The following is a 25,204-nucleotide window of genomic DNA, read 5'->3' as shown; positions in this document are numbered from 1 at the left end:
CGAGCAATATAGAATTGAGAAAAACCGCTCTGCAGGCTATGAGGCAGTTTCCGAAATTGATCGGAACCAGAGAAAGCGTTGAGTCTCGTGAAGGGAACGACTATACGGATGGCGCGTTTTTGGCAAGACGGAAAAATTGTGGTTGACGCCGGAAACCAAAGGAAGAAAAAGAGTTGGGTGCGATGAGTGAGGGACCGGGTGATGATGGGTTGAGCTGGGGACAAGTTGAAACTTTAGAGAAAAATATGGGCCAGGTAATAACAAGCCGGCAGCGAGAGACCAAGCACCAAGAGTAATCAACTGTGGTGTGGCCCGAGTTCCAAGTTCCTGAGGTAAATGCTTCCACTTCCAGTCTTGTGAGAGGTGGAGGGGGACGGGACGGAGGGGCCAAGAAGTAAGAATCCAAGTTGGCAACTCCAACGTGTTAGTCAGAGGTAGTCAGAAATTTGAGTTACAAAAAGGCGACAACTAGCAGAAAGTCTTTGCCCTCTATCTCGGTTAAACTCGAGTCTCGCCGTGGGACGCACCATGCTCTCTCCCCCATTGCCGCCAACTTGTCTTGTTGATCCTGACAATCAGAAGCAGAAGCACGACGTGAGCCCCATTGCGGATTTGGAGACCTGAGGGTCAGAGAAGGCAGCGATGCAACCAAGTGCCAAGTAAAGTACATAGTCGCCCAGATGCGCTGAAGCTGATTGGGTACATCCGCAACTCAATATATGTGGGAACACTAACACGAACAGAGAGCAACGACAGGCCCGGCGAGTTACACGGCACGTCTGCTGAGGCAATGAGCCAGGGGGGAGGGGCGCAGGTGCCGCGTACAAGACGTGCTCCATGGACACAGCAACTTTGCGGTGCAGTCTCTCTTGACCCCGGAGCATCTGGCGGGAGACTCTGCTTTTAGTATTTATTGGACTATCGGAACAACTTTGAGACAAGGAATGGCCACCTTTCACACTGCCGAGGCCATGCTCTTTTGGTGCGGCGTGCATGTAAGTTAAGAAGCCATGTAAGCGAGCAAGCAGCGGGTGCGACGAACCGGCCACCCCCAAGAAGGAACTCAAAGGGAGCTTGCAATTAAGATGTAGTAGGCAAGGTGGTAGGTTCGCTGATCATGTTCAATAATAGCAGTTGCACTGGCTGCCCAGGTCGCCAGGTCCGGGGCCGACCGACATCCCGCCGTATCGCACATCCCTTCCGTATGACAATGTTATATAAGATGACTGGCTGGGCCACCGTGACTCACTCAAGTCGACTTGATGTACGGAGTAAGGCAAGTACATGTAAGTAGGTGCGCCCGGGATGAAACAGAGCTGCACATTCGCTGCTACTTCTTGCTGAACGCAAACATGATGGAACAGAGCGATAACCGGAGGGAGCAAAAGCCACCCTTTGGACGAGAGAGACAATAGGCAAATCCGGTAGTTGATGGTAGTGGTGTTGGACGTCCATGTTAGTGTTGGCCGCCCCCAGAGTGTAACCGCGAAAGCCCCAAGCAAGCATGGCGGAGCCCCTGTTGGTGTAGCGAGCCAACCAAACAAGCACAATCCTGCCGGCACCCAATGGGGCAGGGGGTTTAGTTGCCATTGTCGCACTTTGTCTCTTGACGGCTATTGCATGTTGCGCCTCCGAAGCAGACGAGATGACGCGAGAGGATTAGACAATACCGTGAACAGATTCCGCCATCCACCTGCTGGTATTTCTTCTTTCTCTCCTATTGTGACCTGAATGAATGATTGACTGCACTGACACTGACAGACTGCCAGGTCACTCTAGCGCCTCCACTCTTACGCTCGTGAGGATGCGTGCAGCGTGCTCCTTTTTCACTTCTCCCCCGCTGCCCGCGGAGGTATATCGAATCTGTCAATTGTTGGTACAGCTGCTAGCGCCAGACCCCGGTAACTGTAGAGCGACCTGTGTCCCTGCTTGCTGCTCCCCTGCAAATCGCTGGATTGCATCTGGCCAGTTGGTGCTCTCTGTCCATTTCCCAGAACAGCAAGAAGACGACACCCCTGCACTATAGGTGAGCATGGATTAAAATCGATGATACGTTGACATCCTGACATCAACACATTCGACATTCCTCCTCCCAACCGCCAAAAATACCTACACCCACGCACGCACATACTTACGGCGGCGGCGCACGTCAGTCAATCCGTGGCTTAACAACCCGAGCAAGAATGATAATAACCTAGTCAGAGCAAACTAGAGGTGACACTAGGAACTGCCAGATGACATTAGAGGATGTGCCGACGATCGCTCGGCCGGTCCTGGTCAGCCCAAGGCCCCATGCAGCTCTTGGGGTGGCACTGGCCGTATACCTCACGATTGGTGCATGAGGCTTACCATGTAATCTTTTGCTTGTAAGTCACAAGCCTTCTCCTCTTTGATAAGGAAGATCGGCCGTTTATTCTTCTGTAAGATGCTGACAGCTAGCTGTGGCGAAAAACCTTGCAAAATACGAGCTGACATTGTTTTGAAAAGGGCCTATTTTCTTACTGTTGAATTGTGTTGTGCTGCTGTGACGGACTTGCTTGCCATAGGACCCTGAAAGCCTTGGGCGAACATGCATCATGTTGTATTAATAATAACTGTAGAAACTCTGTGCCCAAGTGGATTGCAGGATTTTGTGGAACCCCAACAGCCCAACCAGCGCCTTCCTCCATTCCTCCAGTTGCTAACCTAGAGTCCTTGGCGAGGACGCGCCCATCGCCATTGGCTTAATGATGTAACAAACCTGGGCAGAATCGTCATGTGATGCTGGACTGGCTGGACCCTTTCGTGCACTTGCATTCTTATTACTAGCACTTACTTGACTCGGGGACAATATTGCTCAGCACTGCAGTATAGCAACTTGGTATCCATCAGGACCTTGGTCAGTTGCAGAATCCCATTGTCGTAAGTCCAAGCGACAGACACCAGTCAGCATCGCATCTTGCAGAGATAAGAATACATGCTATTTGCACTCAAATAGATATATCCGCCTCAAATGTACCCAGTGTGCCATAATCACAAAAAGACCTTTTTGTCCATTTCTCTGAAGAACGGCGATCGTGATGTGCCTCTGGTAGCCCTCTTTATATGTCCTCGGTGATTAGATCTACTGGTCTAAACTGATGACCATGGACATCAAGGGTAATGTATTGGAACTTAGATCTTGGGCACCAACACCAATACCTTGATAGTATTGCATGCATATGGAAGCCCTTCTTCCAATTTGTTTGGCATACATTATGTGAGCACCGCCGCGTACTTCTGTTAGTAGGCTGGACCAACGTGTACAGCGTACATACGGCGTAGCATTTCGACTAGGATTCGCCGCGAAGGTCGAATGGGTAGTGTGTGTAAGGTGTGAAGCATATCGCTAATATCGCCCTTACTTTCCGCGGCCTCGACCACCCCGTCCGCCTCGACCACGACCACGTCCACCCTTCAGGTTCCGACCACTGGACTTCTTTCCACCCGCTCCCGGCTTGGCATCAAAGCGCTCGAAGAGCTTCTCCTCGCCAAACGCCGATTCCATGAACTCCAGGTAGCTGACCATCCCGTTGTCGTTGACCGCCACGATCACGTTCCTCCAGCCGTGCTTGAGCCTCTGATACATGTGGCCGATGCTCGGTCCTCCGGCGCCGCTCCTGGCATTGGGAGGGTCCCACGGCGTCGAGTCGAGGAGGGCTTCCATCTCGGCAAGACTGGGGACGTCGGTTGTGCGCGCGTTGACTACCGCGATACGGAAGTCGGGCAGTGGGAGATTGGTTTTGGTGAATCCAGGACGGGACTTGAACACGTGATATGTCACAGTGAAGGGCCCTTCAGGTGCTGGCGTATTCGGTGTTGGTGTCGGCTTGTGTCTAGGGATGAGGCTAAGATGATGGTAGAGCGGCTCATAGGAACGATATAAGCCGGGTTTTATCAAGGGGCCCATGGGTGGGTGTGATTTAGGCGTATCTGATTTCGGTGATGATATGAGGGAGAAAAGCCTCTGCCAAAGGGTCTGGGTGTCAGAGGGAGGTGGTGGATCGAAGAGTGGACTGGCCCTCGAAACTAGATAGCCAGTACGCCGCAGCTGCGAATACACTTGGAACTTCTCCAACGTGACCTTGCCTCTGTCGCCTTCGTTGCCGATGAAAAGTGAGTATGCGGCCTGGAGACTGAGCGGCAGACCCAGTTCGTAGTCTCCATCCTCTCCACGGGCTACCTCGCGCTTCACTCCGTCGACTTCCTCGGGAGGAGGGAATATGTCCTCAATGGGTCCTCTTGGCCAGCGCAACATCAGATCCCCTCGCTCGACCAGGTAGAGCGCCTCCTCAGGCAGCAACCAAGCCTTGTCCCAGCCCGGCACGTTTTTCGGCGCTCCCCGGAGCACGCGCCCCATGCTCCTCGTCATCTGTCCCTTCTCGGCCTCCAGCACGACCACGCGATCTCGCCTCCAGAGGCCCTCGGGCTTCTCGCCCTCGCTCGTCTCTTGCGCCCAATGCTCCGGGAAGTACCAGCCCGTCATGGTGTTGTCGGGCGTCCGCGTGCGCGTGTAGCTGAGGACGTCGTGCATGGCGGTGCGGCTCGTCTCCAGCGCGTTCTCCTGCAGGCGCGTGCCGTGCGATTCGAAGTCCTTCTCGCCGCGGCGGACCGTCTTGCTTGAGACGTGGGGCGTGGCCTTCTTGTTCAGCGCACCACCGCCGCTGGCGCCGCCGCCGGGGAGCGACGAGGCAAACTTGCGGAAGTCGGGAATGGCCTCGTCCGCCTCTGCATCTTCGACGTCTTCGATCGCGACTTTCGAAGGGTCATCTCGGGCAATGGCTGGCGGGGGCGCAGCCGTGGGGTCTTCGTCGTCGTACGCCATGGTTGCGACAGGCACAGTACAGACTTCGTTTCCAGCACAAACTTAACTCGACTGAGAAACCCAATATGAGTGACCTCGAAATATATTGGCCGAAATAACTGGCTTTAGTAGGGGAACGAGCAGAAAGACCAAGTTCAAATGAAGCTCGAAAGTAAAAAGTTGAGCAATTGATGGCAGTCAGAAGCAATCGGCGCTACTGGAGATAAGAGGCGCCCCCACTACATTTGACGCCATACTATCCCACTTCTGTTTCCCCTCATAAGTGCAAATGGCTGATGCTTCAAGTACCAGACGCTCTGAAGCAAGCACTTGTAAGGACCACTGACCCAGAAGCGTACGAGCGTCATTCATTGGAGCAATTGCTGCATGAGAAGTCGTCTTGGGTGTCATTTGACAGGGCATAAGGCCCGAAATACCAATCGGATATGAACAAAGGAATCTAGACTCGATCTGGAGAAAATCATATATTATATATATTTAGCAATAAGTCAAGGCGACACAGTCTTGAATTTTAGAATGTTATTATATATTTCACCAGAGGGAGAGAGATAAAAAGGTATAGTCAAGCTTTGGAGCGCGAAAAAATTGATGAGAGCTGTGGGATTCGAACCCACGCGGTTTCCCACTGCGGAAAGTTATAGGATGTCAAAGACGTTCCTAAACACAGCGCCTTACTGAATATGATGTTAGCAGCCTGCGAAATGGGCTCAGAATGGCTGGATTTTTACTCACACCACTCGGCCAAACTCCCTGCGTCGTTTTCGATGGCAAAAACGGCCCTTAAAAAGGCTTATATCCCGCTATCCTAGTTTTCATTAAGTTCCGGTCAACTTTAAGAAGATCTTGGTAATAATATGTAAGTTTATCTTTTAAACCTATGTACCACTGACCATAATCACGTTGCGGCTCCAGGGTAGTTCTCAGGGTACTTGTCTAAGGGATAGGTTCAGGAAACAAGATCATTGAGGTTTCAAGTATCTGGTCCGGCATGTGGTGCACCACCCATGCAACAAAGTGTCTAGTGCATGCTCGAAGACATTCCAGTAGATGAAGTTTCCAACAGTGGCTAGCCCGATAAGTTTCGGCGAATGCCAACATGTGGACAATCTCGGGGGAGCAAGGGCGGGGAGGTAGCATTCATGATGCCAGCACACCTATACAGCAGCAGTATCTCAGAATGGCCTTTGATTTTTCACCCTCTGCCTGCTGCGCGAGCAGGCGTTCACTACACATTGGTGAAGCGCACTATTTGCATATATATATACACTCGAGATCGTTGTCCTACAAATCCAGCCCGGGCGACTCAGTAGCACCCCGCTCTAAGGACCCAGGCCTCAAGTCCGCCATAGAAAACCTCTTCATCGTCGCAAATATGATGCAGTCCACCTGGTCCGGAAAACTAGCCGGGGAAACTCGAGCTTGCCTCCCTCACAAATGCGCGACTGACGGGGAGCGTCGCCATTTAATGTCCAAAGTACCGCAGAAGATAAAAAGGCTGGTCCAGGTCCGAGTTCAGGCCCTCTCGGCTTTCAGCAACTCCTCCCTCACTGCTCCTTGTCTCGACAACCGTGGACCATGTCCATGTCCATATCTTTGGGAAAGAAATTAAAGAAGAAGAAGAAACAGTCCTTATAAAACGCCGCATAGCACCGAGCGGTTTGGGTATCCTCCCATTTCAGAAAGTGCTTGCCGTAATGTCAGATCTCGTGACGCCGTTTCCCCCTTTGGCCCCAGGCCGTCCGATTCGAGTTTCATTCCAGAAACGCCAGTCGTAATTCCGTATGCTCGTTCGTACCTCAAGGCATGTCCCACTTGGTGGCTCGCTGGCCCAATCCGCTTTTTGAATGCTGGCGGCTTCTCTTTTATGGGATGCCTACGGTTTCCTGGCCAAAACGTGCTAGTCCGGTGGGAGAAGCATCGATTGCCAACCTCGAGACCAGGCCCCATCAAGACATCGCCTCGCTCCATATATTCCAGTTGACTGCTTTCAACTCTGGTGGCTCGACGGATAGTAGTTTGTCGGGTACATTTGGCAATGCCCCTCATTTCGTTCCCATTGCTCGGGAGACCAGAGCAGTGACAGGTGGCTCAGACTCTCATGCGAACAGCAATAAGCCGCCACTAAACTGTATTCAGAGTCAAAACTGGCAACTGTGTTAGAAAAAAGTCAAAACCAGCTGCGTCGGTGTGCGTGTCGGATGACGCAATGTCAATTCGATATACTAGCAGTCGCAGTATATAGGCAAGGAAGCATTGTCGGCACGCCATCGACTCTTGTTGTAGGCACTTGCAGCGTGTCGTTATTTCAGCACCGAATACTCCGCTCAGTCGATCAGCGGTTTCTTTTGGCCGCCAACCATGCAAAGCCCGAGTGTTCTGAGCGCATTGTGGTCGTTTGCCAATATGATTGTCGGCGCAGGTAGCATGGGGTTATTTTGATCGACAAAGGAGGCTTCTTTAGCCGATTGCTCGATGGCGTCCATTTCCTCCTTACAAGCCTGATGATCCATCGGGCAGATAACAATAGGCTGGCGCAATGTGATATCCCGAGCCGAAGTCAGATGGGCCTGTGATGCGAGGTGAGCATGCTATGAAAGCAAATGGTGTCGTATCGATACTTACTTTGATTGTGAGGAAGAATTCGATTTTGTAGAGGGTTGACGTAGTGGTGAATGAGGATACTTCGTAGTTAGGGAATGCCGGCTGGCCTCGTCGTATAATGCCCTGTGAGTCCCTAAGATCCTTATGAGGAAAGATGAGGCCCATGTTGGTGACGTATCCGGCCTCTGGAAGTTTGGTGCCCACTGCCTGCACGTGCTTCTGTAACCTGTTGATCTTCTTTTGCGGCTCGTCGCCCTCGGGATTGAACGTTATCTCCTCCTCGATGGCGAGTGTAAGCTTCTGTACCGTTACTTTGCGCGCCTTTGCCATCCAGTCGAGGTTTGGCGCAAGTTTGATGTAGACGGTAATAGGATCCATTGGGCCATAACTCCATCTGGGTAGGGAGATGCCAAGAGTGACGACGTTGTCGACTGTCGCAATCTTCGTCTCGGGCCGGTTGTACATTCCGAAAGTCGACAGAGTATCATATCTTTGTAGCGGCACGGGGAACGCGTATTTGTTCTGTATGCTCTGGCCTTGCTGGACGGTGACCACCAACTCGTAATACGTTTCCAGCACTCTATTGGGAAGCTGCATCGACGCTGGCGGTATCCTTCTATTCGTTTCTTCGCCTCCTCGTCCAAATGGTATGAATAACACAAAGGGCAGGTCCATCGCGATGACGTTCTCGGCCTCCTTCCCCGACGCGCAACGGAACAACAGGAGTTCTTTCCCTACGACATCGGTCGTGTCTCGTCGCGGAGTCCCTAAGTGGCGCTTCGCAACATTTTCGGCGGCGGGATGAATCGTTTCTCTGCGTTGAAGGCATATTCGAACTAGGGATATAGCAACAGGCGCCGAGTAGCCAGCAGCAGGCCGGATCTCAACCTTTCCTTCAATGCGCGGCTAGTTATAAAAGTCAACGATGAAATTTCTAATGGTAACGGCAAGCCAGCGACTCAATGCTGGGGGATCTCGCAATGCCGTCGTCGGACATTTGAGTTTCACGGGCTGCGAACCCCGCGTGCTGTGGGTGCGCTACGGAAATCCCAAGGCAGCGAGGGAAGGGCTGAACAGCCCGACAAGTACCCAGCCACTCGAGCCTCAGCAGGAAATCAAGGTAAACCTACCAGTGTCGCGGATATTCCAGGATAGCCGACGAGAAAGCTGCTATTCGGGGGGCCAGAAACCCGTACGAAGGCGGGTATCCGGTCCGTCATTATTGCCGTCGCTCAAGGCTGACGCCGGGCACTGGGGGAGTTGCTGATGCCGGGCGACGAATGCAGCAGCCGCGAACAGGTCGAGCACTGGATCGAAACCTAGGTCGGAGAGGTGGCATGTATTCTCCTCCTCGTCCGCCCTTGCAGGCGCTGTCGGGGGGAGAGGCGTTGGGAGGTTGGTTCGGCGACGGATGGGGAGTCGTGGGCGCAGGCCGTAACCAAAGATGGAGTTGTGTTTTGGGCGGTCTCCTCAGGTGCAATAGAGTATTGATGATGATGCTGGTCAGCTATGCTTTGGAGGGGCTGCTCCCAGTCTAAAGGCCAGCCTAGGCTCCGTGCTGTCAATCGCAAGGGTACACCCAGGCTCAGACTTCCTTCCAGGAACAATTTCCACTGGGTCATCTAAATCGGCCTTGTTTGTCTGTTTGTTTGTCGCCGGGGACTCGTTAGAGCCAGATGAATTCGATTCGGCCTGAAAGGATCCTCTTGTGCACGTTGTCTTTGTGTTATTTCAATGTTGCAGCCGCCGGGGAAGGTAAAGAAAGAGAGGATGGGCCCCCCAAGGATGGATGTATGTACGGGTGTTATTGACCGACCGACCTACTTTTAGGTAAGTACGCAGGCGATGTACACAGCCCATCCCATCCATGCTGATGGGTTGAGTAATTGAACTAACCACTGAAAAGGGCCCACTACAGCTGTGTACGCAGCAGTACTCCGGGATGCAGTACCTAACGCAGCGCAGCAAAAAAAGCTGTCGTATCCGAACCTTCGGCTTCGTCACTCACTTGTCTTTTCGTCACTCACTGGCTGGCTATGCATATGGAGGCAGAAGCAAACAGCAGGATTGGTTGGATGCGACCTTTGCCTTTGCTGTTGGCTTGCATTGCAACCTCTTGAATACAAAAAACCGGCATTGGTGTTACAACCACCTAGCAATAAGTGGGAAATAGCGAATACTTCCTTACTAGGATAAAGCTAGCCCGGCGTCCATCTCTTTCTTCATCTTGTGCAGAACTTGCTGGGTAATGCCAGGCAAGGGCTTTCTGTCTCCTTTCTCTCTCGCCCATTGTCTTTCATGCTGACAACAAAACAAACATCCAGCCGTATCTCAGGCACAGAAGGTGGTAGGCTAGTCAGTCACTTTCCAACGAGCTCGGTACTCAACTAAGAAAAGTAAGCATGTAACCTTGGGCGTCTAGATGCCTGTGAATGGACGGATGAGCGATCAAATGGCTGTTAGTGCAGTTGTGGACTGAACAGTTTCAACACTGCCAGACCACCCCATTGGGTGCCCGATCCTGATCAGTCTACTCAGTGTTCGTTCACCTTAGCAGTTGGTCTGATGTATATAATTGCGTGCTTTATTCGTTGCGGTGGAGGGCTGCTGCTTGGTCAGGTTTCCCTGTGACATCGACTAATAGCTTCACGCAGAAGCCCTTTAACGCAACCTAGCTAAGATCAGCCGCGCTCCCCCAACACCACCTTATGCAAGGCAGTCCGTCCCTACTTCCACTGATGCAGCCCACGTCTCCATGGTGACCGCTAAAGGGAAACGCCTGCGAAGTTTTCAAATTACGTCGAATGGAAAAAAAGCAATGTGTTGCACTTCATACTGTGTGATGGTGGAAGCAGATATAATAGGAGCCATAACGAGAGGAGGTAGGGGGCAGATCCCTTATGTATAATCCTAAATGGTAAAATGCCCGATATGACTGTGACTAAAGGTTGATCTTGCCCCAGAGCAGCGAATGTGAGAGGAGGAGTTCGCGCACCGAAGCGGTGGTTTGGCAGCTCGGAATTAAGCAACACACACACAAACGCACACGCCTATGATGGATACACACACGTGGGGTATTCAAATCGGGGGTTGCTCTACGGTAGTCCTTACCTATGATATGATATACCTCCCTGCCGAAACTCGGACTCTTCTTCTGGCTCAGATTCCTTTGTTTTTCGGACACGGAGCAACAGAAGCCCAGCAGAACGTCGCGGATGGATGGGCGGGCATGGCAGGAATCATTCGTCCATCTCCGATCAGCTGTGCGACCAACTGGGCCCTTCGTAGCGATGCGCCCACACGTTCCTGTTGATCTGCCAAGCTAACCTAAGTATGTGCGTGTGAAGTACTACCGAGCCGAAATCTAGGACTTTTGGGGTTGGCGGAAGGACTGGAAGCAGCTGGCAATGTGGGGTGGTTTCTCCAAAGAAGACTTTGGATAACGTGAGTGATGGCGTTAGCTGCGTAACCATCAGAGCTGTCACGGGTTCACATCCCCAATTCAGCTTCCGTGTGGATGAGAGGCAACCGGTCGCCCAGATACACATCGTCAGTTGTCGAATTGATAAAGGCGGTCTACTTGTTCGTTCGAATCTGCTTTGTGGAAGCTAGATGCCCCACATCAGGTCGCAAGAGTATACACTCCTCATATGGACCAACCTCCAGGCCTGCTGGATACTACCAATGCTTCTACTCAATCCACGTAATACAGTCTTCATTCTCGTAACCGCATATGACATGTTGGAATGATGAAAAAACAAAACTCATCGCCCAATTTCCAGAGGCTCCAGTGCCAACTCAAGCTGAGCCTCTTAAAAGGGGAGAAATCAAATATGACATTTCAAACTTTACTTCAGCTGTTGACTATACACATACACAATATCCCCACTTCCCTTGCATGGGTGTCCAAGAGAGACATCCCACAACAAAGCAGTCCCTAATTGCCCTGTGCCTGCCGCTTTCGTGTCTGCTACCGGTTGTAAGGTATGACTGATGAAATATAGAGTGGAGTTGGGATTGATGTGCGGAATGGGGCCCGTATGTACTCCAGTGTCCGACCTAGCTTTGTTTGGCGGGGTCCATTGATTTAACTCGCCAAGGAAGGGGCCTGTGAATTGGCATACGTTGGTGGTTGGTGACTGGAGTCTTTGGAAGCTCTGGTCAAATCTTACACACATTAGCTCAGCAAAACATTCACCCAAGTCAGTCACCAACGCCCGAGAAATCCCGCCTCCTATCTCGCTACAGAGTTCCCACACCATCATGTCGGTCACGTTACATACCAACTTCGGTGACTTGAAAATCGAGGTTTTCTGTGAAAGTGTCCCCAAAACTGCCGAGGTAAGTTTACAGGAGAGGCCAGCCACAAAGACCGCCATACTAACGACGAGACAGAACTTCTTAGCGCTCTGCGCATCGGGATACTATGATCAGTCCCCGTTCCACCGGCTGATCCCAAGCTTCATGATCCAGACCGGCGGTCCTGGCAACCCGACCCCGGAGAACCCCAAGGCCGGCCAGAGCATCTGGGGTGCTCCCTTTGAGGATGAGATCCGGCCGACCCTGAAGCACAACGCCCGTGGTATGGTGTCCATGGCGAATAAGGGCCCGGCCACCAACGGATCCCAGTTCTTTGTCTTGCTCGACAAGGCTCCTCATCTGGACGGGTTGAACACGGTGTTTGGGAAGCTCATTGGCGACGACAGTCTCGTGACCCTCTCCAAACTGGAAGCCGTCGAGGTCGACAAGAAGAACCGGCCCAAAGAGAAGGCTTTTATTGAGAAAGTCACAGTTCACGCCAACCCTCTGGCGTGAATTGCATCAACCGCAACGTAGAGTCTTCTACGCCGAGCGAGATATCTGAACTGTCTCGGGGGCTATGCCGCAACACGATGGTGCCCGCTGCCGACTCTTCGAAGCCTCAACTGCGCAAATCAAGAAGCTTGAACGATACCAGGGAAGAGCCATAGGCAATGCCACCACCGGCTCCGGCGATCAGGCCGAAAATATTCTGATTGCCTATGACATGCTATAGAGGAGTCGCGAAAAGGCCTGCAAAAGCCCTTAGATAAGTCGTCCCGGAAGTATTCTGCTCCATTTCGAGAAAGTTTGAGGGGAAAGGGGCCACGGACCAACACGAACAACTGAATCGACCAGCGTGACTCCCAAAAGAGGTGAGAGGCTTGTACTGGTGCCATCGTCAATCAACTGCTGGCTCGTTGGTGACTGCACAAGATCAAACTATGTTTTACGTCATTTGGGGTCGATGTTCATGGCCTTCCTTCACGCCATATACAGCTCTGATTCACCACAAATAACAGTACGCAAGCAAGAGTCTTGGCATCAATGTGCGTGTTTTGATACCTTTCTACTGCCCTCTGTACATGCGCTGCCTTCCTTTGTATGGCTTGTTGATAACCATGACTGGCACACAGCTTGATTATATGTGCTCACCTGAGTGGTGTGTTCGGAGTCGCAAATGACCAGAGCACAGTACCACGGGTGCATGGGAGCCTTATTGTGATGATGTCTACCTGCCCTGCGCTCATGAGCACCATCGCTTAGGGAGCGGTGACTGGTTGACAGATCAGTTGCTGGCAGTGTATCGTTCGTTCCAACCTCATCTCTTCCAGACTCGCACGCTAGGTACACAGCAAGTTACTTGCGCATGTACCTTGCTGGGCATACAGCTTCGAAAAGCATCAATCGCGCATGCAGTATTTTGTCAGCCTCGCAGATGAAAACCAGTGTAACATAGCAACTTGTATCGAATGCATCTGATCTCGTGCCATCCCGTGTCTTCTTAAAGTCCATAGTGGGTCCGTGCGCCACATCTCTCCTTGACCGCGCTGGATACTTTAAGTATTATTGAAGACATTTGCATTCTCGCATCCCTTGTCGTCGAATCATCTCAATTGAGTAGCACATCGGCTTCGGTATCAATGCGATCACATCATTCTCTCACCTCAGTCAAAGGACCTTGTGAGAAAGTTTGCTGTCGCACCTACCGGGGAAGGGGAGACTGCTTTGGAGTCACCACCTGCAGCTGAAGTACAGGTTCACCGAACCAGGCTCCCCAACGTACCTTCCAAACCTGAGGCTGCTTACTGCTGAAATAACAGACAAAGGCAACTGAACCTTATCGGCCGGGGTGACCTCTATTGTCCACCCGTCGTCGATACGATGCATATTTGATGCTGAGGCATTGAATGGGCATTAACTCGACATCGATTGTAGGACATCTAATTTGGGCTCCAATCATATCTACCTTTTTATTGCGTCGGATTGCCCCATCGCCCGAAAGCTCCGACTCATCTCACATCAACACAACCCAAGTTATTATTCTGCAAGTATCCCTTGTGGCCTCTGGTTGACACAGCTTGGGGCCAAACGTCGTGAAGATGACGATCAACGAAGACGTTCCCGGCGTCTATGTCGCAGTTCAGATCAACGGTGCAGATGTCACCGAGTACGCCGCTCCAGATGCCGGTGATGATGATGCACCTCAACCAACCGTCACCAAATATATCGAGTGTATCGATGACACCAACTTCGCCATCCGTATGGGCGTCAACAGGGCGTATGAGTGGGGTTACAGAAACCATGCTCTTTCCCTACAAGTCTACGTCGATGGCCATTGGGTTATCGGCAAACTCTTCAGGAGCCCCGATATGTTGAATCTAGGATACTTCCCATCGACTGAGGAGTCGATAATCCGTGGCCGCGAAGAGATCAATCCCTCTACCAATGAATGGGAATTGCGGAATTTCAAGTTCGCTTCGGTCACCACAGGTATGATAACCTGCCTGCCTCGAGATAGCCCGGGCGCGTGTAACTAACTAGCAATTTCTAGTGGATGAAGCTCAACATGAACGAGTGAAGCATGATCTGAAGATTGCGACCAAGCTGGGCGTCATCGAGGTCCGAGTCCTGCGTGGCATCATAGGAGGCGAAATCGCAAGTCGTCCGGGCAACATCAAGAACAACAAGTTTGAGCTAAGCGAGAAATCGCTGAAGGGAAAGGCCGTCTCGCATGGGACAAAGTGAGTCGGCAGTCGTCTGATAAATCTCATTTGTGCCTCATAGCTGACTTTGAGAAGCTTCGAAAAGGGCACGCGGCTCGAGAGGGCTCCGAAGTATTCAGACTTCCAGGCGCTGCACGAAGACAATGGTCCCATTGCCGTCTTTCGGCTCATCTACAGGTCAAGAGGTTCGTTGGTCTCACGTATTCAATTTTTACAGACCTAACCAGGCTACACAGAGGCACTCAAGCGAGAGATGATCCTACCGCGCACTCCACCTCCTCGTTCGCCGAGACTTGCAGCCTTGACCGACGCGGAAAGAGACCGGCTGGCTAGAGAGCGACTGGAACAACTTAAGGTAAATTGTCCCTGCTACGTATATTCTACTTGCGTTACTGACTGATCATGTTCAAGGGAAACAAGGTCAAGCGTGAAGGCGGTGCTCCAATCAAACGAGAGCATGGCGAACACTACGACCTAACCCAGGATGAGTCTCCTCGGAGGCCATCTAAGAGAACGAAATTGCATTCGGGAGAAGAGGTTGATCTCGTCGATCTGACGGATGATTGAGATGGCAACAGAGGAAATGTAACATCAGTTTGCGTTGCATTGACGGAAGTTTATGGTTCCCCGCGGTAGCGCTCCCGCTTCGGAGTCTCGATGCCGTCTCCTCAACTGAGCAGGGCTCTGGGGATTTTGCCGCCTAATGAAGGTATTGGCCGGAACACACTAGCTACTGATGCCAGCCCAGCATGGGATCACAGATATGATTTGACGAGTAAATGCGTTTTTCCCCAAACTGTTTTTCTCTCTTCTCCCCATCCGACGAGGATAGTAGTCTGTACAGTAACCAAAGGGTTGACCTGGCGATTGCGTCACCTTCCATCAGCAAAATGTGGAAGCCGATACTTATTTTATATACCTCTTTCGTATTTCGCACCGTCTGGGGTGCGTCATGGATTGTCCCCGGCGCTGTTTGGTACGATACAGCAGGGCAGAAGATCGACGCTCACGGGGGAGGCGTGGTTCAGCGAGGTTCGACATGGTACTGGATTGGCTACAGTGCCAGCGATAGTGAGTAGATTCTCTGAAGCAAGCTAGGAGAGGAAGGGCTGCTTCCCCGAGAGGTAAAGGAAGGACACCCGAAGAACTGACGAGTGGGGGATCCGCAGACCAGACTCCCCTGATGTACCAGTCAACCGATCTTGTCAACTGGGAGAACCTGGGAAAGCAAGCCCCTGCCGTTAGTGGCATGTGGCGTCCCAAGTTCGCGAGTCCCAATGGCTCATCATCCTGGGTTAGTAGTTGCATTCCTCAGCGGCGACTTTGTTCTGTATGGAGACAGCGCGGCTGACTATTCGTCTTGCTTGATGTCTACTTAGCTGTACGGGCAACAAGATCGGAATGTCCTGTCCTTGTCCTCCTCGCAGTTCATCGGAGGCTACAGCCAAAAGGCCAAGGGGCTTCTACCACCGAACAGGTATTCGTACTCGGATACTGGGATGTTCTTTGACAAGGCCACGAGTGAGTCGTCATCTGCGGCGGGTATCCGGTGAGACTAGGGAGCTGACTTGGTGGCGATGAGATGCTTGGTATCTCCTGACGAGCGCGGATCACAACACGGTACAAATCAACAAGATCAACAGCGACGGCTCTATCGGAAGCCTAGCTAGTTCATTGAGTACATCGTCTCCGACCCTCTTTCGTCCGATATTACTGAAAGCAAAGCGCATATTTGCTAACACTAATAACGCACCCCAACAGCCAAGGGCGCCTACGAAGCCCCCGGCATCCTCGAGTCCGACGGCGTCTACTTCCTCCTCGTCTCGGGCAAGACGGGCTACCGCGCCAACGCGAACCAAGCCTTCTGGGCCACGTCCCTCGCGGGCCCCTGGACGGGGCCCTCCGATATCGCGCCCCCGGCCGAGAAGACGTACGGCTCGCAGAACACGTACGAGTTCGTGGTGGAGGGGACCGAGGCCACGACGTATATCTTCATGGGCGATGCTTGGGACAGCAAGGGGACGGCGGCTTCGAACTACGTCTGGTTGCCCGTCGCGGTCGAGGCCAAGGGTAGGAGGGTTACGTTGCAGTACCATGCGATGTGGAAGGTTGATCCTGTTACGGGGGTGGTGTCGTACCCGGCGACGCGGAGGCGGTATGCGGCGGAGGCTGAGGCGGTTGGAGGAAGGGGGCTGGTGGCTATGGTGAAGCGGTGTTTTGGCGATGAAAATGACTGTGCTGCTCCTGCTGCCAGCGACGCCACCAAACAGCGACAAGTCCTGGTCCACCGTCTCCGTACTGGAGACGAAGTGACATTCCGCAACGTGACCGGCCGTCTCGGGACTTCTCCATATGAGTGGGTGTCAGTACGATACACGGTCAACGACCCCGATGCAGGCGAGGCGTACATCAAGATCAACTACCAGACGATCCCGGTCAACCTCTCCGAGTATAACTCTCGCGCGGGGTATCACCACACGGTACCCGTACGGCTGCCCCTCGACGCGGGCGACGTGAATACCATCACGTTAGGGGCGGTCGGCACGGCAGCCTTCGAGATGGAGGTCCAGGGGCTCGAGCTGTATGAAGACGATTGATGGAGATTTGTAGCTATGGGCGACTGTTGTTCCAGATTGTTGGGTTGGTTATTTGGCCCCATTACATGTCAATTTGTTTCTCGATGACGATTGGCAGTCACATAAAACGTTATTGCATACTTTTGGACATGTGCTCGTAACTTTCAAATATCCATGATTTGGTTATTGTATAGAATTAGGAGCACAAAATATATACCTTTTCTTCCTTACTTTTAGGCCAAACAGATCCGTTGGCCATTCCGCTGGGTATCAATGATGTTCCAAAAGCTCGTAAACCGTACACGCCCTAACGGCACCGTCCGTCAAAGTATATACTCAACACGTTGGACAAATACTGCCGTAATGCCAAAAACAACGAACAACGAACAACGAATATCTCCCTCCACGGTCTCAAATGTCAGTGCTATCATCGTCGCGCCCCGTGAATATCTTGTACAACCGCCGACTCGCCGCCTGCCCGAGCGTGCGATCCGTGAGAGCGCCGTCCTTGTTCGCGCTCTTCTTGCAATCCTCCAACGCCAGGGGGCCCTCCTGCTCGAACCCCCGGACCAGCTCCGAGACGGACTTGTACTTGTTAAGGATGCCGTACGCCATGGGCGCCGTGATGCGCGCATTCTCCTGCAGCATGCGGACGAAGATCTCGGCCGGGTTGTCACCCGTCCGGACCTGCCCCGTCTCCATACAGAAGCCCGCCGACGCCGCCGTCAGGTCTCTAGCCTTGCGGTACGGGATCGTGGAAATGTGCTGCGTGAAGACCGCGATCCACTGCGCCGTCTCGACGGCGATGGGAGTGTGGTGGATGAGCACGCCGGGGTGCAGCTGCAGGGCAATGAGCGCGTCTTCGACGATGTCCTCGTCAATGATCTCGTGGGTTGGCGCGTTCCTCCGCCGTGACTGACCGGAAGGCGGCGGTGCATCGTCACCGTTGCCGCGGACCGCGTTGGTGAACTGGCGGTTCCGGGCATTGCGGTTCTTCTTCATCCAGAGGTCAATGCCTTGAAGCAGATAGATGATGGACTCCTTAGGAAAATGCATCCTCATCTTCAAGACATGCGCATCAAGGTCGTGACCCTCGCTTCCGAGCGCAAGCTTAACGAACTCGGCTGCTTCGATGACCACCAAGACGTGATTTTCAGGGGCGATACGCAGTGGTGCCGGCTCCCACTACATCAACGGGTAAGCAAAATAGTTATGAAAATAGAACAGGTTATATACTCACATATCCCAAGTCTTCGTTGTATCGAGACTGGACTTTTCTTCGCCACTTCACTATGTGATCGACGGGGTGGCTATGCCAACTGCCTTGCTGCACTTCGAGGTCTTCCAAGATCTTACTGACTTGCAAAGTAATGCCGGGGGCGAAGCTCTGGGGCAAGTCAACGATCATCTCCGAGGTGGACGCTTTCTTGTCGGTTTTCAGTTTGTTGACTTCATCCAGTGCCTTCTGCTTCATCTTCTCCTGCGCTCGCTGCTCCTTGGCCTGCTCTTTTTCGATGCGTTTACGCTCCTTTTCTGCCTGCCGGGCCTGCTCCTTGCGTCGCTTCTCCCATTCTTTCTGGTCCGCGGTCAACGGCGCGGTCTTCTTTGCTGTTTGTGTCGACGTCTTTGTAGCCTTTCGCGGAGATTCGCTCAAAGATCGAGCGCTCTTCTTCAGCTTGGAGAAGTCGATGGCGCTAAGATCTGGAAACTCCTCGTCTGAATTATCGTCATCGTCGATGACAAGAACCTCAGCTTTGCGCTTCAATGGCTGGTGATCTGGCATCTTCTTAGGACTGGCCTTGAAATCCGTGTGGCTCTCCGGCATGGAACTGGATATAGGGTCCCAAGCCGCGTTCTTCTGCTTTGATTTAACAGGCGAGACGAAAGACAGATCGCTAGGGATGTCCAATTCCACCTTTGCAGCTGGTTTTGGTCGGACCGGAGAATCGTCAGCGAAAGGATCGCTCGAGACAGGGGCGATATCTGGCGATTTCCGCGTCGGTTTGCCGGCTGGGACTGCCCTGGGCAATTTCGCAGAGGCCCTTCCCGCACGCGCGGGCTGGGGCCACGGCAATGTCTCCGAGGTATCGTCTTTCGTCAGATCAAATGGGCCAGGCGAGCTGCTGTTCTCGATGGGGTCGGCGATCGAGTTCCATCTGCCAAAGCTTGCTGGGCGCATGGGGGCTGTGGTGTCGGCTCTGGCCCCTGCTGTCGTAGCCCAAGTCGATGACCGGGTGTAGCTGCTACGGCCCCTGGAATCGGTCGAGTGCCGTTCTGTTTGAACAGTTGTTTCAAAGCCATCCAGATCTCCCGTGACATCAAAATCTTCGTCCAGGAAGAGGAAATCGTTGTCGTTTTTGGTTGTGGGCTGCGCTGATGTCGTAGCAGTTCGCTTCGTAAGGGCTTCGGTTGGGGGAGCATCGTTCAAATGGAGTATGTCGTCGACATGATATCTATCATGCGCAGAATCGCGTCTAGGCGGCGAAGATGTAACCCCCCCGCGTTCCAGTTGCAAAGCCGGAGATGGCGGGCTCGAGCTGCTCGAGATGAGGTCGATGACTTCGGGCATTCTGTGTGTTTTGGGGCATAAAAATGGCTTGTGTGCCAGTAGAATACGGTTAATGTTCCTCAAAAAGACATCATATTATTGGAGCAAGCAAGCCTCTAGTGAATGTCCGATACATTCACCCACTTGATTGAACCCGTTGCGAGTTGACAAGAATTGTGACGCGTCGAATTGCGTCACGATTGTTGCCCCACGAAGCACGAAGGCACGAAAGCACGTGACCCATTAACACTCGGTTTGCCTGAATAATGCGACTGACTTATTAACGTTCAAGAATTTATAATAATTGAACGAGGAATGGTCAAGCTCTTTACATAATATTCCTCCGTTTCACTGGGCAATATATACAAGTCACGACAGTACCAATATGTATGCCTAGCCCTTAACAATGATGAATCTTGCCTCGATGCACCGGCGGACTCAATGTGATAATGAGCGGACACGGTCAAGTCTGAGAAGGACCAGTTGTTACAGCGGAAGAAATGCCTTCTATCTAATTGCCTGGAAGATCAAGAAACATGTGGTTCTAAGCGAGAAAGGACGAGTAGCTGCCCGCGGAAGTTGCGCTTCGGTTCCAGTCACGTAAGCATGAAAACATATCCAAAAATGGCGCTATCTTCCGTGTACACTTGGTACTTCTGGCACACAGCCAACAAGCCATATTTGAAGCGAGCATGTTGTTGGGGGAAATAAAGGGGATGCGTTATTGTTTGTGCGATCGGCTTCGAATTGTGTTCATGTTCATCCCAACATGACAAATAGATGGACACTGACGCGCTCGTCCGTTTCAGAAGAATCACGGTCTGCGGCTCTTCACTACCTTATTTCTATTAAAATACACGCGTTTATCCAAATCACCATGACCATTAGGTAACCAAGAGTTCTAACCCGTATATTGAGAAAGCTGACCCGAGACAGCATCCGCATCGGGTTTACGATACTACAAAAGTCGCCTCAGATGAGACACTTGGTCAAGCTCGGCTGGCAGCCTTTATTGTTGGTTTTATTTTTGAACCAAGGCGGACTGCGAGTACAGTTTAATGCAAGGTATTGGCGACACCATGGCCACGGTGGTAGGGCTGCATTACCAAGATGGTGACAGACGGGCAGGATATCTCAATCCATCTTTACGGAAGCGGTGCTACCCCTGTTAGATCCTGGCTGGCTTCCACCAAGTTACATATGCAATATTCTCGACAGGACCGTCCGCCTCAAATCGCCTAGGTCGGATGAACTCGTCCGGCATCTTGAAGCGGTACTAGGCTCTCCTTGTTACTCTTTTGCGAATGGTCCTTCATATTGTCTATTTTCGTACCTTTTAGGACATATAAACTTCAAAGTTGTCGATTGCAAGTAGACCCGAGCATTGACAATGCAACCTTCTCCTTACTTAGCACTCTTTCTTTAACGCCGCCGCGTGGCATTGGGGACGAGTTTCGATGCTCCGCGCTGGGCCGACGGATCACCCTTGCGTATCAGATCCCCGGCCCCGACTCCGGCACTGGCACTTGGGCCCGTCTGCAACGATAAACGCTTTGCTTTGTCAGGACCCAATGCCGGCTCTTGGGCTAGGCGCAGCAGCACGACTGCCGAGAGAGGGGAAGGTGAACGGACGGGGTACATCGCAGAGGGCGTCACCTGATACTTGCAGCAACTAGCATCCCGAGATGAAGCCTTGATCCACGTTAGGGTAGCATCGCCTTGGAACTGAGCGCCGACTTGCATTCCTAGGTCAGGTAGACTTGGGGCGGGGGTCCCAAGGTCAGACCACGAAGCAGGACAGTGAAGGGTTCACAAGGGGCCAGAACGGCCTTATCTCCACAGGAACAGCATCACGGCAGAACGAGACGTCATCTCATCTCGGCTTCTTCTTGAAGAGCTCGAAGAGCCGTTTCTGGCGAGCGAGCTAGTGTCGTCTTAACTGGAGGAGGCATCCGCAGATCAAGCGCCACGAGATGGAATCCTCAGAAGCACATTAGTAGACGTATGGCAGAATCTCGAACCCGTTGGTGGAAATGGTTCTTATGTAGGCTGTTTGCCTAGCCTGTTTGATATACCTGATATTTCCTCCTAAGGGGTCAATGTGCGACTAGCTACAGCAAAGGGTGGCTTATTTTGAGTTTTCACGGCTTGGAAAGGCATGGACAGTACATTCGAGTAGGAAAGAACGGAACGATTCCATAATGCGGATGGAATTGCTTGCGGCAAACAGAAACAAGTCAGCGTCTTGCCGTAGAACCGCTTAGCACTTTGTCGGGTGTTGCAGCAGTAATGAGGGGTGGACCGGATATTGCCCCGGCGGGCTATCTCATATCAACCCCGAAGGTGAGGTTACATAGTCGACGAGTAGTCGCCTAGGGGCTCCAGAGACTTTAACCACAACTAGACCATTGACCAGTCGCATCTCATTAATCCGAGGTCTCGACCCTTGCCATCCAGTCCACTTACAACGGCATAGTATCCGTCAAGTCAAATGGACGTCTAGGCGGCAAGCTCCTAGAGGATGGTACCGCCAGGGTGATGCATGTTTCAAGTTTCAAGAGCCGCTGCCCGGCCGCACGCCAGTCTCCTCGGGCTAAAGGACCAGCCGCACTGCGGCCTGGGGTTGTGAGAGCTCGAATAATACAATACGAGATTTAAGAAGTTCCGGCTGTGTATTGGCTCTGCCGGAAGACTGCCTTATTTAGAGGCGGCTTGTTGTTGACGTTGTGAAGGTTTGACGCGGCCGTCGATTAGCAGGGGTGGTCCATCACTGTAGGCGAGACATTTGACGTCTGTCTCTATGTGTGTATGTAGGTATATAGCCGTCCCGTCGTTACTCAATGCCATGCGGCGGGAGGGATGGACCTGGCAGCGGGCTGAATTTAAGCGGGAATGCGGGGTGCAGGAATGGATGTCCAGCATCGTGATACGCACCGTCGATGTTGTATTATCTAAGTAAGGTAGTAGCAGGTGGGGAGAGTCTTGCGATGCTAACAAAATCCGATTTTGCTTTGTAATGACTGCGGACATTACCTCATTACCAACCTCTTTGCGACGTCGTTCCTTTGACGAACAACGACGAGTGACCGGAGCTTTGGGATGGGGCTCCACCAATCGATCGCGCCACCTGCCACCGGTACACTTCCGCGGGAAAAGATAAAAAAAACGACACTTTCCTTGACACCGGCAATAGTACCACCACATATGTTTCATCAGGAGATAAACATCGGCCAGCACCGATGTTGAAATGAAATACCAGGTTCGCGACAAAGGGAGTCACTGCGCGCTGCGACATCATCACGGCGATCGACGCCCGACTCCAATTCCCACGTAACCTATATCCGCGCCGAGATATGAGATATGGACGGACGATCGTTCCAAATTACCGGCATTGGTGGGTGGAAAAGGGAAGCCAACCAGAGGGGTTTTTGGGGGGCGACCCATCAGTCTGCAACCAGTCGCATTTGTTGTCCGGGCGTGGTCCGGGCTCTCTGGGCCTTGAATTTCCTCCCCGATCCAGGACCGAGCACACTCAATAGCTGGGTCATCGCCGCTGGGTCGGCATATGATCGCATTGCCGGGGCTCCCAAAAGAATATAAAACACGAGGAGGGGTGACGCAAGGCCCTACGTATGTATGCGAGCGGCATAACAGTTTATCAAATGAAGTGGCAGCATGTCCCGGTTATTTCTTTGATATCAATCCCGATTTATCTTTGGTCCACCGGAAGCGGTCCGGGCATCGCACAAAGCTCTCTATGAATAATATATTGCTGTATGTAAGTCTCGGGAACCGGGTTCTGACTGGATCTCCTTTCTCGTAACACCGCATCCAAATAATGACGTCTTCCGACGATGCTCGTATTGACATGCGATTCTGCTGCCAGCGACGCGAGGAAGTAAGGGGTTCACCTACGACGAAGAGAATCCAGTCGGAGGTTATTCTTCAAAGATTGGAGCACGCCCTTGCATGCGCCATGAGGTGCAATCGCCCATTCACTTGCATCGCATCGATGCGGCTTGATAAAGTAAAAATGTCATGGCGCAAACGAAAACCCCCTTTTCCTGAAATCTGCATATCCGCCAAATCGGAAATCGCACTACCCTCATTGGGCCTAACAACGTGCTATCTCGGCCTCCACCAAACGACTGCACGTCAAAGTGGGAGGTGGACCGACGGGTGCTGCAAGCAATGGATAATGCAATAACCGTACGATATCCAGTGTTGGATACATGCAGACAGAACGATTGCGAATCTTCTCCAACAGATTCCATCGATAGTTCTACAAACTAGGTAGATTGGAGGTTTGCGTTGACTACTGGCACCAGTTTCCTTCTCCATCGTATCTACTATTTGATCGCGCCGTTGTACGCTTATTGTTCCGCAAGGCTCAAGCTTCCCGCTTCTGCATGCGCTACGGCGCCGCTAGGCCCCTAGAACAGGATAGCCCAACATCAAAGAGTCGAATCATCGTGATTGATAATACTCTCTCACGTCGCCCTTAATCAGTGCAATCTTCCAGATGGGCATTAGTGAGTCAGTGACACATTTGAACTATTGGTATCGGGAGAACTTGGACTACCTTCCGCAGTTCCGCCTGCTATATATGACATCGGCAGTCGCTCTTGTCTATTCCACCCTGTCACCATCGCATCTGAAGGAAGGAGGGGACCAGGCCATGGATCCGGAGATCGGTTGAAACCCGACGGCAGCGGGCAAACAGTTCCGCACAACAGACGAGCCAGGTGCAGAAAGGGCGTTTGTTATCGGAAGTACGGCGTAGCGTGAGAGTGTACCTAGAGCGTACGTTGAATGTGGCTGGCCGCCCGGCAGTAGCTCGCCCCCAATTGGCTCCCCCTTTCGTGATGCTTTTGGTCCCTTGCTTTTTTTCTTTCTGCACTCCTGGTCCCTGGCATATGGTGGTGAGCTCTAAGCAAGCTTGGTAGGGTTCCTGCGCGAGCTAGGGAGAGGGACCCCACCAACATGTGCGTCGCTGCACCAAAAGCGTCCATAGCGCACCTTCATCACCACCCAACCTTACATGTATGTAGCCACCCACCACACGCATCAAATTGGTTCGGTCGCCGGCTGATCGTCTGTCTCCCTCGTTACCCGTCCGCTTTGGAGGGGATCTTCTTCATTTTGCGCGGCACGCTGTCAGCCAGACGGTACCTACAGATTTCTACTGAATCGCCAGCCTACTGCTACCTACAGTATACTATTTCTAGCTCGATATACTACGCAGTAGTTGCGAAGTAGCTCGAAGGGGGATTGTTCTGGATGGGGATGGGATGCGTCGCGTGCGCTATCTTCCAAAACCTATGGTGATTCAAGTGTTCCACTTCGAACCTCTTGTCTCTTAGTACCAGTATATGGCCGTCTGAAATATAGGCTCCTTGGGTAAGGTTGTTTTCCTCGTCTGAAGCATTTGCAGCACTGCCACCGGATTCCGTGATGGTGGTTTGGTGTATGTGGGCGGGCTGGGTGAACAGCATGGCAGATTGATGCGTTGCGTTGCAGGTCTCAGATTCTCTCGTCATTGACAGGACTTGAACGAGTCGCCTGTCTCTTGACATGGAACCTTAGCAGACCGTTTCAGACGTTTCTTCGT

The 25,204-nt window shown here is 52.3% G+C and overlaps 6 protein-coding genes across 6 annotated transcripts; 3 read left to right on the top strand and 3 right to left on the bottom strand.

Moving 5' to 3' along the window:
* Positions 1–3,379: 3,379 nt before the first annotated feature.
* PG985_009254 (tRNA-splicing endonuclease) lies at positions 3,380–4,843 on the bottom strand (the record flags this gene model as incomplete). The annotated part of the gene is made up of 1 exon (XM_066829022.1): positions 3,380–4,843. One exon carries the CDS (start codon positions 4,841–4,843, stop codon positions 3,380–3,382), a length of 1,464 nt encoding a protein of 487 aa, XP_066683934.1.
* A 2,324-nt stretch (positions 4,844–7,167) lies between these two features.
* Positions 7,168–8,664, bottom strand: PG985_009253 (uncharacterized protein; the record flags this gene model as incomplete). Its single annotated transcript, XM_066829021.1, has 3 exons — positions 7,168–7,410; positions 7,466–8,350; positions 8,575–8,664. 3 exons carry the CDS (start codon positions 8,662–8,664, stop codon positions 7,168–7,170), a joined length of 1,218 nt encoding a protein of 405 aa, XP_066683933.1.
* A 3,043-nt stretch (positions 8,665–11,707) lies between these two features.
* On the top strand, positions 11,708–12,259 carry PG985_009252 (Peptidyl-prolyl cis-trans isomerase-like 3; the record flags this gene model as incomplete). Its single annotated transcript, XM_066829020.1, has 2 exons — positions 11,708–11,785; positions 11,840–12,259. 2 exons carry the CDS (start codon positions 11,708–11,710, stop codon positions 12,257–12,259), a joined length of 498 nt encoding a protein of 165 aa, XP_066683932.1.
* Positions 12,260–13,845: 1,586 nt separating this feature from the next.
* Positions 13,846–15,036, top strand: PG985_009251 (uncharacterized protein; the record flags this gene model as incomplete). Its single annotated transcript, XM_066829019.1, has 5 exons — positions 13,846–14,236; positions 14,298–14,487; positions 14,545–14,654; positions 14,697–14,824; positions 14,881–15,036. 5 exons carry the CDS (start codon positions 13,846–13,848, stop codon positions 15,034–15,036), a joined length of 975 nt encoding a protein of 324 aa, XP_066683931.1.
* Positions 15,037–15,359: 323 nt separating this feature from the next.
* Positions 15,360–17,066, top strand: PG985_009250 (carbohydrate-binding module family 35 protein; the record flags this gene model as incomplete). Its single annotated transcript, XM_066829018.1, has 4 exons — positions 15,360–15,540; positions 15,639–15,763; positions 15,849–15,990; positions 16,231–17,066. 4 exons carry the CDS (start codon positions 15,360–15,362, stop codon positions 17,064–17,066), a joined length of 1,284 nt encoding a protein of 427 aa, XP_066683930.1.
* A 390-nt stretch (positions 17,067–17,456) lies between these two features.
* Positions 17,457–19,614, bottom strand: PG985_009249 (ERCC4 domain-containing protein; the record flags this gene model as incomplete). The annotated part of the gene is made up of 2 exons (XM_066829017.1): positions 17,457–18,230; positions 18,286–19,614. The coding sequence occupies 2 exons, from the start codon at positions 19,612–19,614 to the stop codon at positions 17,457–17,459; spliced, it is 2,103 nt and encodes a 700-aa protein (XP_066683929.1).
* Positions 19,615–25,204: the final 5,590 nt, after the last annotated feature.

Source organism: Apiospora marii (genome assembly GCF_038362585.1).
Source record: "Apiospora marii strain CBS 49790 chromosome Unknown utg000005l_segment0_segment0, whole genome shotgun sequence".
Classification (NCBI taxonomy): domain Eukaryota; kingdom Fungi; phylum Ascomycota; class Sordariomycetes; order Amphisphaeriales; family Apiosporaceae; genus Apiospora; species Apiospora marii.
This window is presented reverse-complemented; position numbering and strand designations above follow the sequence as displayed.